We start from the raw sequence: 13,068 nt of genomic DNA on the forward strand, positions 1-13,068 counted from the left end.
GTTTACGCAGTTGGCTAGAGCAGGGCTGATTGGGGAGAACAGAGGTGCGGTCACTCTTGCCCAGGGCAAGTAAGACTGCAACTCAAGGCTGGCAGTCATGCATATGCTCTGGAACAGAGTAATATCGCGTCCACATCGCAGTCTTTGCGATTAGGAAATCAAATCGCGATTTCGATTCGATTTCGATTAATCGCACAGCCCTACCGTGAATATAGCTATTGTTGTTGATATGGCATTAAAACACAAGTAAGTCTACATTGTGTGCTGGATGTAGAATATTTAGTCTTTATAAATGGCACATTTTGTCCCCCAACAGAATCTCCAGCCAGTACCAGGGTTACGCGTAACTCTGGAAAACAGCCAACTATCCTTTCCATGTTCTCTAGAGTGTAAGTCAACATTTTTAAGAGTTGTCCTCTTGTTCAAATCTGATGTGCAGTTTGTGAAGTGACAGTTTTGCACTTGGGCAGTTGAAATCAGATTGAGTTTGAATTCATCTTTGGTAGGGCTGCCCCCTAATAGTCGAGTCGACCAAAATGTTATTAGTTGCTTAGTCGCAGAAGAAAAAAAAATCCACAGGCGAAGTCACGCAGTCCGTGATGGACAGATTGTTAATGGCTAGTCTATGGTAATACAGTACATCCAGCAGGACATCCAAATGCTCGCCTATCATTCATCCACCACAAATATGGCTTATCTGAAACTTGTAAGTAGCAGCAACGTTACATGGCCTCTCAGTCTAATGTTAACCTAGAGAAATGTCTGCTATTCAAGTGTCCGTGTGGAAGCTGAAGCGCGCTCACTGCAGGACAGATGGTGGCGCCGGTGCGCTCACTTGCTCTAAAAATACTCTGTAATTTTTGGTCATACAGATAAGAGTAATACATCTTTCAAATCTGTGAAGACTCTACGTTTATTTGTGCACTCAAAATAACAAAACGCGCTTTTGTAAAATAATGAAAGCAAACAGGATGCGCTTTCTGCCGTCTCGGTCTGTGAACTTGAGCGCGAAACTCCTGAGTATATCTTTGCCTTACAGACATTAAAAATGTATCGATAGAGAGTGAAATGTCTACTTTCAAATGGAAAGCAAATATTCTCAGATTATGTAGGCCTAATCCGTATGAAACATGAATACAGGTGCATCACTACTGCGGCGATGACAAGTCTGTGTCGCCGACTTCATCTCTTAAACCGAAACAAAGTAATTATTAAAATGTTAATGCAGCCTCCTTTCTGTTTTTCCCTGACAAATTCATAGTCATAGCTTCTGCGGTGCCCTGAGGCAAGCTTTATGCGTGCGCTTATAGGCTTTGAAGGCAATTAAAGGCTCATTATTTAAATGGTTTATTAATAAACGTGCGATTAGTCGACTAATGATTAAAATGAACGACTACTAGTTGACCAGAAAAATCCTTAGTCGAGGGCAGCCCTAATCTTTGGTCACTTTATAAGTGGGTGTTGTACCTTGTTCCAATAGCCCAAAACGCAAGTCTGATGAGCTGAATGGAGACGTTGCAAATGGTGATGCAGAAGTGAAGCCTGAGGAAGATATTACAGAGGAGGTAAGATTTTGACATTTAATGCTGTTTTAAGAAATCCATAGAAATATTTTAATAGGAACACTTTTTTTTTTTCTTCCCCCGGTCAAGGTCCATGAAGAGAAACGCCTTAAAACAGAAGCTGAGGAGTGAGTTCCACGTTAAAGTCAAATTAAACCAGCCTTTCTCCATATGCGATGCATCTGTGAATTTAATAAATCTTATCCCCCCTCCTCCTTTCAGTCCTGATACTGAGAACACTACTAATGGCACGAACAAGCCTGTATCTGCAGCCAAGGTGACGTTCATTTCATTCCCCATTTATGCTTCTGCTTGAATTAATGCACCAAATGAATCTCATTAATCTGCATTTTAGACCCCTCCACCAAAATGTTCTGACTGCAGGCAGTATCTGGATGATTCAGACCTCAAGTTCTTCCAGGGAGATCCTGATGATGCTGTGAGTGTTTTGTTGTTCCTTTAGCTGTTCTGTAGTGTTTTTTTTTGTTGTTTTTTTTCCCCGGAAGCTGCCAAGCGATATCACTTTAATTGGCTATTTAAGAAAAATATAACTCCTTACTGATCCACATCAGCAATTTAAAGTTGACTTATTGTGCCTTTTGAAACGCTTTAATATTGTGTGATTTTTTTTTTTTTGTCTCTGGTAGTTGGATGAACCAGAGATGTTGACTGATGAGCGTCTATCCCTCTTTGATGCAAATGAGGATGGTTTTGAAAGCTATGAAGATCTGCCCCAGCACAAGATAACTAACTTCAGGTAATAAGGGGAAATGAGTCATACTAAATGGTATTCATATCCAGTTATTTTACTGACGTTACAATCCTCATTCACAGTGTGTATGACAAGCGTGGGCACCTGTGTCCATTTGACTCTGGCCTCATTGAGAAAAATGTGGAACTGTACTTTAGTTGTGCTGTTAAGCCCATCTACGATGACAACCCATGCATGGATGGTATGTCCCAAGTTTCTTAACAGTGAAGGCTTACTATTTTGCCAATTTAGGGTTTAGTGTAGATTAAATTGTTTGCGATTTTGTTCTCTTTAGGTGGGGTTCCTGCCAAGAAGCTTGGTCCTATCAATGCTTGGTGGATTACTGGTTTTGATGGTGGGGAGAAGGCTTTAATTGGCTTCACCACAGGTAAACATTTCAAGTAATCGAAGTCTCATCCTAGTCAGGTCTGTCCATGCACATGAGATCCAACCGGTCTTATTTCTTCTCCACAGCCTTTGCTGACTACATCCTAATGGACCCCAGTGAGGAGTACTCTCCCATTTTTGCTCTGATGCAGGAGAAGATCTACATGAGCAAGATTGTAGTTGAATTTCTCCAGAAGAACCAGGATGCTACATATGAGGATCTACTGAACAAAATTGAGGTGAGCTGATTGAAGTGATCTGTGTGTGTGTGTCTCTCTCTGGTCCTGTCGGCAGCAGTGCTGACCTGTTCCTTCATGTCTTTTAAGACTACCGTTCCACCTGCTGGGCTCAACTTCAACCGTTTCACTGAGGACACACTGCTGCGTCATGCTCAGTTTGTGGTGGAGCAGATGGAAAGCTATGATGAGGCTGGAGACTCTGATGAACAGCCTATCATCATCACTCCCTGTATGAGAGACTTGATCAAGCTGGCTGGTGTTACTTTGGGCAAGAGGTGTGTTTCCGTTTCATAGTCGAGTTTTTTTTAATTTTTTTTTTTATTATTATTATTATTATTTTATGTCTTTAGTGTGAGCACGGAGTAGTGGTTGACCAATATAAAAATGACTGCTGATACTTACAAGAACAGTGTGGCCAGATTTTTAGACTGTATTTAAACCCGTTAAACTAGCCTGAAAGCCTATGCTCTTAGCAACTGTTTTATTTTTTTTATTTTTTTTTTTAAATTACCTAGAATGTTTAATATTATCATTGGTGTAATGACACCGAGAGGTACAATGGGTATACAAAAGAATAACCCAGCACATCTAGACTTTGCAATATTTACCCACTCTTCTTTGCAGAACTGCTCAAGTTCAGTTAAATTTGATGGGGAGCGTTTGTGGACTGCAGTCCTCAAGTCATTCCACAGATTTTCAATAGGGTTTAAGTCTGGGCTCTGACATTCACCTTTTTCTCCTTCAACCACTATGTGGTCAACACTGTGCTTTGGGTCATTGTCATGTTGGAAGGTAAACCTCCTTCCCATTGACAACTTTCTGGCAGAGGGCAGCAGATTTTCCTCAAGAATTTGATGGTATTTTGCCCCATCCATATTTCCTTGCATCCTGACAAGTGCTCCAGTCCCTGCTGCAGAGGAACACCCCCATAACAAGATATTACCACCTCCATGCTTTACTGGAGGAATGCGGTTATTTGGATGGTGAGCTGTAGTGGATTTCTGTCAGACATATCGTTTGGTGTTGAGGCCAAATAATTTGTCACATGCACACAATGACCACTCTTTGTCATAAATTCCTGCAACTCTTATCAGAGTTGCTGTAGGCCTCTGTCGCCTCTGACCAGTTTCCTTCTGGCTCTTTCATCCAGTTTGGAGTGACTGAAATGCTCCAGGAAAGCTCTTCATGCTGAGCTAATCAAAATCACCACAGCTGATCACAGTTGAAGGTCAAATGGCTTTGTGTGCCATTGAAAAGGTGATTTAGCTACGTCATTCTTAGGGGGGGGGGATCATTTTTTCCAACTCAGATTTATTTATTTTTTTGTGTTGGTGTTATATTTTTCACTTGGATGTTATAAGTTGCACTGAGTAAATACAGCTGGATAAAACAAACTGTCCGTCTTCATTTCAGGCTGCAAAGCAACAAAATGTGATTATTTAACAGGGGGGGGATTTTCTTTTCTATACCCACTGTAGCAGATGTGTGCAACTGATGGGCGTTTCTATTTTTAGATGATCCGCAAATGGCCCGGATAAGGGTTTTTAATGCCCCTATATACTTTGACATCTGATCCAGTGCTAATGAAACTTGACATTTGTTAAAATATTGTGCAAAATACTCTGGAATTGGTCCTAAGGGGAGCCAAGGTTTAGTTGACCAGCAGCGATGGTTGTTGGCATGTTTAGATATCAAATCTAAATATATATTCTGTCCAGTTGAGACAAAGAGCTGTGGCGAAAAAGAGGTAAACTTCAACACCCGAAATACAATGGATTTTTTCTGACTGTCTGAGATGGGATACAAAAATGCAAAACTCTGTAGTGTTTGCAAAAGCCCGCTGGATGATGTGAATTTATTTTTTTTTTTTTTGCTAACACAAACCAATCAAATCTTGGTTCAGGTAACCAAGTAGACATTTATTAATTTACATATTCTGCCGACACTGTCAGATTTATCATCTGTCATCAACTTTGTATCATTACAATTTACCTTTAGTAAAGTGGATAAATGCTTTTGAATGGTTTAGTTTTTTTTTTATATACATGTATATATGTGTGTGTGAGAACCATTCCTTGAAGCTATGGTAGACTGAGCATTCAGTGGTTTGTTGGGATGTTAATGTTCACTCATGCTTGTTGCATGATCTTATGTTTCTAATGTTCCTCTAACCTTTCCTAACGCAGCAGGCATTTGTACTGGTATGTAAAGCCTGTTATTTTTATTTTATTTTTTCTCTGCAGAGTGTGTGGCTTGGTTTTCATTTATTTTCCCATACGCTCAAATGCAGTAGCCTGTGTTGGTGGTAAACTACTTCACTAGTTAAAAGGGGTGGGTGATGAGAATAAGAACATTTTCCATAGCATTTTTCCCCCTCCTCCCTGACTTGCATGGCTCTGCATAACAGATGTTAATTTGGGCTCCCATTGTTTGAATTTACAAGTTGCCCATTTAGAGAAACTAAGCCTCTGAAGGAACTGAATGTCCTTGTTTTATGAAGAACCGAGCCAATCTGCTCGTGACCTCTAAAAATGACTTTGAAATGAGAAATTTGCATCACCCAGTCTTGACAAACTGTCAGTCCATTCAGTGTCCTGTGACCTCCATACATATTACGTGCATGGCTCCATTTTTGCTTGGTGGTTAGTGGTCTCTGTATCTAAAATGGTGTGTTTGTAGCTCATTACATTCATTTTGTTCTTCTACAAGCCACATTTGTGGAGAATTTGTAATGTTGTCACATGCACACAATGACCACTCTTTGTCATAAATTCCTGCAACTCTTATCAGAGTTGCTGTAGGCCTCTGTCGCCTCTGACCAGTTTCCTTCTGGCTCTTTCATCCAGTTTGGAGTGACTGAAATGCTCCAGGAAAGCTCTTCATGCTGAGCTAATCAAAATCACCACAGCTGATCACAGTTGAAGGTCAAATGGCTTTGTGTGCCATTGAAAAGGTGATTTAGCTACGTCATTCTTAGGGGGGGGGGATCATTTTTTCCAACTCAGATTTATTTATTTTTTTGTGTTGGTGTTATATTTTTCACTTGGATGTTATAAGTTGCACTGAGTAAATACAGCTGGATAAAACAAACTGTCCGTCTTCATTTCAGGCTGCAAAGCAACAAAATGTGATTATTTAAAAGGGGGGTGATTTTCTTTTCTATACCCACTGTAGCAGATGTGTGCAACTGATGGGCGTTTCTATTTTTAGATGATCCGCAAATGGCCCGGATAAGGGTTTTTAATGCCCCTATATACTTTGACATCTGATCCAGTGCTAATGAAACTTGACATTTGTTAAAATATTGTGCAAAATACTCTGGAATTGGTCCTAAGGGGAGCCAAGGTTTAGTTGACCAGCAGCGATGGTTGTTGGCATGTTTAGATATCAAATCTAAATATATATTCTGTCCAGTTGAGACAAAGAGCTGTGGCGAAAAAGAGGTAAACTTCAACACCCGAAATACAATGGATTTTTTCTGACTGTCTGAGATGGGATACAAAAATGCAAAACTCTGTAGTGTTTGCAAAAGCCCGCTGGATGATGTGAATTTATTTTTTTTTTTTTTGCTAACACAAACCAATCAAATCTTGGTTCAGGTAACCAAGTAGACATTTATTAATTTACATATTCTGCCGACACTGTCAGATTTATCATCTGTCATCAACTTTGTATCATTACAATTTACCTTTAGTAAAGTGGATAAATGCTTTTGAATGGTTTACGGTTTTTTTTATATACATGTATATATGTGTGTGTGAGAACCATTCCTTGAAGCTATGGTAGACTGAGCATTCAGTGGTTTGTTGGGATGTTAATGTTCACTCATGCTTGTTGCATGATCTTATGTTTCTAATGTTCCTCTAACCTTTCCTAACGCAGCAGGCATTTGTACTGGTATGTAAAGCCTGTTATTTTTATTTTATTTTTTCTCTGCAGAGTGTGTGGCTTGGTTTTCATTTATTTTCCCATACGCTCAAATGCAGTAGCCTGTGTTGGTGGTAAACTACTTCACTAGTTAAAAGGGGTGGGTGATGAGAATAAGAACATTTTCCATAGCATTTTTCCCCCTCCTCCCTGACTTGCATGGCTCTGCATAACAGATGTTAATTTGGGCTCCCATTGTTTGAATTTACAAGTTGCCCATTTAGAGAAACTAAGCCTCTGAAGGAACTGAATGTCCTTGTTTTATGAAGAACCGAGCCAATCTGCTCGTGACCTCTAAAAATGACTTTGAAATGAGAAATTTGCATCACCCAGTCTTGACAAACTGTCAGTCCATTCAGTGTCCTGTGACCTCCATACATATTACGTGCATGGCTCCATTTTTGCTTGGTGGTTAGTGGTCTCTGTATCTAAAATGGTGTGTTTGTAGCTCATTACATTCATTTTGTTCTTCAGGAGAGCAGCCAGAAGACAAGCCATCCGTCATCCCACCAAGATTGAGAAGGACAGCAAGGGCCCGACTAAAGCCACCACCACTAAACTGGTCTATCAAATCTTTGACACCTTTTTCTCCGATCAGATTGACCAGAACAATAAAGATGGAGGTGGAGTGAAGAGACACCGGTGTGGTGTCTGTGAGGTAGATTGTCCAAAAATTGCCTTTTATTGCAACCACACTATGCCTGTAATGTCAGTGTCAACAAGGTGGCATTTCTTTCTTTCAGGTGTGTCAGGCGCCAGATTGTGGCAAGTGCTCAGCCTGTAAGGATATGATCAAGTTTGGAGGCAGTGGCAGAAGTAAACAGGCCTGTCAGAAGAGGAGGTATGCTAACTGTGGGCAGTCTTCATACTTGCGTAATCACTCTGCTTGGCAGAAATGTAGTATTGTTTCCATGTGTTGTGAAATGAGACTAAATGTCAGTCACTAGTCAGTGTGTTTTTTTTATTTTTTTATTTTTTTTTATGAATTGACTAACATGACACAGGTTTTTTTTTTTTTTTGTATTTGCTACAAATTCATCTGATCTGTTCTTTCTAAATCTGACTTGCGTTTAAGTAATCACTAGTCTTTTCCTTTTGTTAATTGGTTTGATTTTAATAAAGTGAGGGTGTCAGTTTTTACAGGACAGTGCAAGAATTTATACATTGATTTGCCATTAGATTTTTCACTCCTTCCGGAGCAGATATGTTGCTAACTAAAGTCTTAATCGTGTTACATTTTAATTTCTGTAGTTTTATTAGCTTTTTTTTGTCAAACCGACTTTGACGTGCTTTAAGTCAGTCGTTACAATCTGCCCTCACTGTTGCTTTTGCAGTGCCTCATTGTGTCCATGTTTGTTTCGTATGTTCAGTGCTGTGCTAATGCTAATAAAGAGCAGAATCCTCTTTAGTCAGCATGCTGCCCCCTGTCGTATAGAGTGAGAATAAGAAAACCATTTTGAGAAGCTCTTTATTTCCTGCCAGTTTGTTATCCAGCTCTATGGCCTTGGATTTGTTTGCCAGAATAAAGCTAAATGGGAGTCTTGTCCCTTGTCCAGATGTCCCAACCTGGCAGTGAAAGAAGCTGAGGATGATGAGAATATGGATGAGGAGGAAGTGTTGCCACTTAAGGAGACAAAGAAAATGTCTCAGGCAAAGAAGAAAAAACAGACGAAGAATAAGATCAGCTGGGTGGGCGAGCCCATCAAGGTATGTGATCTCTCTTACAATAAGAACCTGGATGCCCACTTGCTGGACTTGAGGTATTGATGTTGTCCTTTCAGACTGATGGAAGGAAGGAGTACTACATGAAAGTGCGTGTGGAAAATGAGGTGGTGGAGGTGGGAGATTGTGTGTCTGTCAGCCCTGCTGACCCATCACATCCCCTCTACTTGGCCAGGTAACCTTTATTGAAGCAAACCTGGGTTCTTGGCACTGTATTGCTTTAAATTGGTAAGCCAACATTTTCGTTATGATTATAGGATTACGGCATTGTGGGAGGATGGAGAGAAGATGTTTCATGCGCACTGGTTTTGCCGTGGCACTGATACTGTTCTTGGAGAGTCATCAGACCCTCTTGAGCTCTTCCTTGTAGATGAGTGTGAAGATATGCAGCTGAGTTTTGTCCATGGCAAGGTCAACGTCCTCTACAAGGCTCCAACTGAAAACTGGTTCATGGAGGTACAGATGCTGAAGTCTGACATTGTGTCGGTATCACACTATGCAGGAGATTATAATATTTGTATGCTTTCAGGGTGGGATGGATGATGACATTAAAGTGATCGAAGATGATGGCGAAAGCTTCTTTTATCAGCTCTTGTATGATGGTGAATGCGCCCGCTTTGAGTCCCCTCCTAAGGTCACACCGTCAGAGGACCGCAAGTATAAGTGAGTGCTCCGTTTAGACCTTGTCTTTCTTACAGGTCAGTTTTGTTTTTTTCTGTGCATGCATTTCAACATGACCCATTTTATGGCAGGTTCTGTGCCACCTGCGTAAGGAATAGGGAACGAGAGGCTCAGGAATTGCCTAATGTCTATGAACCCCTGGAGGATGAGGAGAGCGACTCTAAAGTCTTTTATGGTTTGGCGACCCTAAAGGGCGAGCAGCACAGAGTAGGGGACAGTGTCTGTCTTCCCCCAGAGGCCTTCAATTTTGCGTAAGCTTTTATTTTTATTTTTCCCTGCCTTAAGATATTCTGAGGGTGAGAGCCATTTTATTAAAGGTATGTTTCCCTTTTAGGGTAAAGGTTGCAAGCCCTGTGAAGCGTTCTCACAGGAAAGATGATGTTGATGAAGATCTTTACCCAGAATACTACAGGAAGTCCTCTGATTACATCAAGGGCTCAAACCTAGATGCTCCGAAGCCCTTCCGTATTGGGCGCATCAAAGAAATCTTCTGCAACAAGCGCAGTGATGGAAAGCCAGACAGAATGGATACCAAACTGCGGCTCTATAAATTTTACAGGTGACATTTTTCTTCCTTTTAAGCAGGTCTGTTGGCTAATATAGCTTCTTGAAGTACAAACTTTAGCTTGAAGTTTCCACTAAGGCTGTACATAAACTTCACCCGAGTTCTTTTCATGATGACCGTTGCTTTCAGGCCTGAAAACACTCATAAAGGACCAAAGGGTGCCTACCATTCTGACATAAACCAGCTTTACTGGAGTGATGAAGAGGTGACCGTGAACATGGCGGAGGTGCTAGGCCGCTGTCAAGTGGAGTATGCAGAGGACCTGGTGGAAAGTGTGCAGGACTATTCAAGCAGAGGACCTGATCGCTTTTATTTCTTAGAGGTGAGGATGAGGGATGGGTGTTAAAAAAACAAATGGATGGTGGCATTGATCCAACGAGCCATCGTGTGCCTATTTTTCTTCCCAGCTGAACTGCAAAACTTTCAATAAAGCATTAGAGCAAAGTATTTGTCTTCTCTTTAGGCATACAATGCCAGGACTAAGAGCTTTGAGGATCCTCCCAATCATGCACGATCAGCAGTGCATAAGGGCAAAGGGAAAGGAAAGGGGAAAGGTAACTCTTTGATTTATAACTTTGAGGTGTCAATCATGGAAACTTACTCAGAATGAGTTTCTTCTTGTGCTCTGTTCTGTTTCATTTGTCTAGAAATTGCCCATCACGAATGCAGTATTGTTTAAAAATCATGACTGCCTGTGGGGGACACAAAAACAGCTAAAATGATGTTTATTGTGGTTTTCTGCAGGTAAAGGGAAGGGTAAAGCAGCCTCGCAGGAATCACAGGATCAGGAGCCGCAAGAGCAGACCGTCCCCAAACTGCGCACACTGGATGTGTTCTCCGGCTGTGGTGGTCTATCTGAGGGTTTCCATCAAGCAGGTTGGGCTTCTATTCAAAACCTGTTTATAGAGCTATATTGTATTGCAGGGGTTTTTAGTTAAAGTTCTAAGAGGTCCCGTATCCATATTTCCTTCCCAGCACAGGTTTGGACAACTTTTTTTTGTTTTGTTTTTTTAAATGAACTATTTGGGTTCAGGGATTTCAAAATTTTGGGATTTTGCTGAAGTATATTAAAAACGATGTTCATAATATGCTCTGATCATGAGCAGAAAAGTTAACTAATAGTTCAGCTAGGTTGTCTTTCCTTGCCATCTGCAAATTTCCAATAATAACACTTCATGTTTTTAACATGCTGATTAATGCTAAATGTAGATAGAAAAGTCTCATCACAAACCTGGTTTATTTAAATGGTTTGAGTCATGTATGAAACGGCTGCTGCAATTTGCTGCGTTCTCATTTTCTGCAGTGTTTTAGATAAAGTATCAATTTATTTTGCTGCTCAGTGGTTCTGCTACTGTTAAAATAACCATTCTGTAGATCTAGTAGTGTTTTACATCTTTAGCAGGGGAGAGAATCACTGCAGTGCAGTGATGAAAGGGCATTACCATAAATGACCCTAAGCACTTACTGTGTACGGCTTGATTGTTTTGCTACTCACTTTAAACTGTAGAAATGGTAATGGCTGGGGTCCAGAACTGGACTAGAGTCCACTATTTGAGGACCCCTGTTGAATTGTATCTTATATATTTGAGTCCTTACCCATCTTCAAGAAACGACTAAAAACACATCTGTTCTTCTCTTCCCAAACATCAGGTGTCTCAGAGACTCATTGGGCCATAGAGATGTGGGATCCTGCTGCTCAGGCATTCAGGTTGAACAATCCAGGCACCACGGTCTTCACAGAGGACTGTAATGTCCTGTTGAAGCTGGTGATGTCCGGAGAGAAGACCAACTCTCTTGGACAGAAGCTGCCGCAGAAGGGTGACGTGGAGATGCTCTGCGGTGGACCGCCCTGCCAAGGCTTCAGTGGAATGAACCGCTTCAACTCGCGCACATACTCGACGTTCAAGAACTCTCTGGTTGTCTCGTATCTGAGGTTAGCAGAATGAGTCTTGCTATAAAAATGAGGCTAGTTTGCCTGTTTGGAGAAAAAAATTTTCATTTTTTCCCCTCCCTCTTTTAGCTACTGTGACTACTACAGACCCAAGTTCTTCCTTCTGGAGAACGTGAGGAACTTTGTGTCATTCAAGCGCTCCATGGTCTTGAAGCTCACGCTGCGCTGTCTTGTTTGCATGGGCTACCAGTGCACCTTTGGTGTGCTACAGGCAAGTTAGACTTTTTTTTAATTTTTATTTATTTTTTTTTTTTTTTATTTTAATTCGGGATGAACCGATACCACTTTTTCCAGTACTGGTTTATTTGCTATAGTTTAGAAAATGGTAATAAAATATCACAAGAACTCTGAGTTAAACTGTGTCAGAACAAATTCAGCTTGATAATCTTAGATAACTTTGATAGAAAGGAATGTAATGGATTACAATCAACCAAAAAGTATTCAGACAGCTGTTAGTATGACAGTATTTACACAACTATGAATACTTTGTCGGGCAACCCTTAGCCTTAATGACAGCCTGTAGTCTCCTGGGCATGCTGTCAACCAGCTTCATGCAAACCTGAATTTCAATTTTTTTTCTGTCCGAATAATTTTTGGTCACATTTGTATTAGTTTTACTGGTAGTACACTGACAAATTATACCCAATTTCTTCAGTTTACTTTTATTTTGCTATCCTCACTTTACATAAATTAACTATAGTGTCCTGCACCGTTAAGTAACTTGTGCATTGTTTTACTTGTTTTTGACGTATCCGACCGAACTACAAACTTTCCAGTGATGTCTGTGAGAAAGGTATATTCGCTTGACAAGCTCGCGCATCTGCGTCACCGCACGCTCAATCCACTCAGCGTGCTTTGTTTATCTGCTCGCGCACATCAGCTATACAGGTGTTAATACTGAATGTTTAACATATTCATTGCATACATATACTTCGTAGACATCCTTAATCTCTAATAACTCCATTCTGTTCTGTTGTCGGTGTTTTTGTCTGAATATGGCACTTATCACATGCTGTGTGGTATCGGCGTTTGGAAGTACAGTACAGCCTAGCGCATTTCACACAGGCTGCTAGATTCACTTTCGCCAGAAAGTAGTGTATGCCTAAGGTTAAAAATAAATGAGGTTTATAGTGAATGCCCCATACATGGTCTTATTTTTACGGTTTAGTTTTAATCCAAATGATGCGTGTGCTAAGTGAGTGAAGATCATACAACAATTTCTCTCTCCCTCTCCCTCTCTCCCTCCCGTTAAGTAACTTGTGCATTGTTTTACTTGTTTTTGA

At 40.7% G+C, this 13,068-nt stretch overlaps 1 protein-coding gene across 1 annotated transcript in view; it reads left to right on the top strand.

Moving 5' to 3' along the window:
• Positions 1-13,068, top strand: part of dnmt1 (DNA (cytosine-5-)-methyltransferase 1) — a 20,831-nt gene that overhangs the window by 3,683 nt on the left and 4,080 nt on the right. Inside the window, exons 5-27 of the mRNA XM_016570356.1 lie at positions 317-389; positions 1,481-1,565; positions 1,653-1,690; positions 1,785-1,839; positions 1,918-2,001; positions 2,210-2,319; positions 2,397-2,515; positions 2,609-2,701; positions 2,788-2,939; positions 3,027-3,214; positions 7,341-7,524; positions 7,610-7,707; positions 8,423-8,573; positions 8,648-8,763; positions 8,846-9,044; positions 9,118-9,251; positions 9,341-9,520; positions 9,604-9,828; positions 9,964-10,156; positions 10,298-10,388; positions 10,579-10,710; positions 11,485-11,767; positions 11,855-11,996. Of these exons, the coding sequence (XP_016425842.1) occupies positions 317-389; positions 1,481-1,565; positions 1,653-1,690; positions 1,785-1,839; positions 1,918-2,001; positions 2,210-2,319; positions 2,397-2,515; positions 2,609-2,701; positions 2,788-2,939; positions 3,027-3,214; positions 7,341-7,524; positions 7,610-7,707; positions 8,423-8,573; positions 8,648-8,763; positions 8,846-9,044; positions 9,118-9,251; positions 9,341-9,520; positions 9,604-9,828; positions 9,964-10,156; positions 10,298-10,388; positions 10,579-10,710; positions 11,485-11,767; positions 11,855-11,996 (3,125 nt within the window). The remainder of the gene's footprint in view (positions 1-316; positions 390-1,480; positions 1,566-1,652; positions 1,691-1,784; positions 1,840-1,917; positions 2,002-2,209; positions 2,320-2,396; positions 2,516-2,608; positions 2,702-2,787; positions 2,940-3,026; positions 3,215-7,340; positions 7,525-7,609; positions 7,708-8,422; positions 8,574-8,647; positions 8,764-8,845; positions 9,045-9,117; positions 9,252-9,340; positions 9,521-9,603; positions 9,829-9,963; positions 10,157-10,297; positions 10,389-10,578; positions 10,711-11,484; positions 11,768-11,854; positions 11,997-13,068) is intronic.

The sequence above is a fragment of the Sinocyclocheilus rhinocerous genome, unplaced genomic scaffold, assembly GCF_001515625.1.
Source record: "Sinocyclocheilus rhinocerous isolate Xijiao unplaced genomic scaffold, SAMN03320098_v1.1 scaffold292, whole genome shotgun sequence".
Taxonomy (NCBI): Eukaryota; Metazoa; Chordata; class Actinopteri; order Cypriniformes; family Cyprinidae; genus Sinocyclocheilus; species Sinocyclocheilus rhinocerous.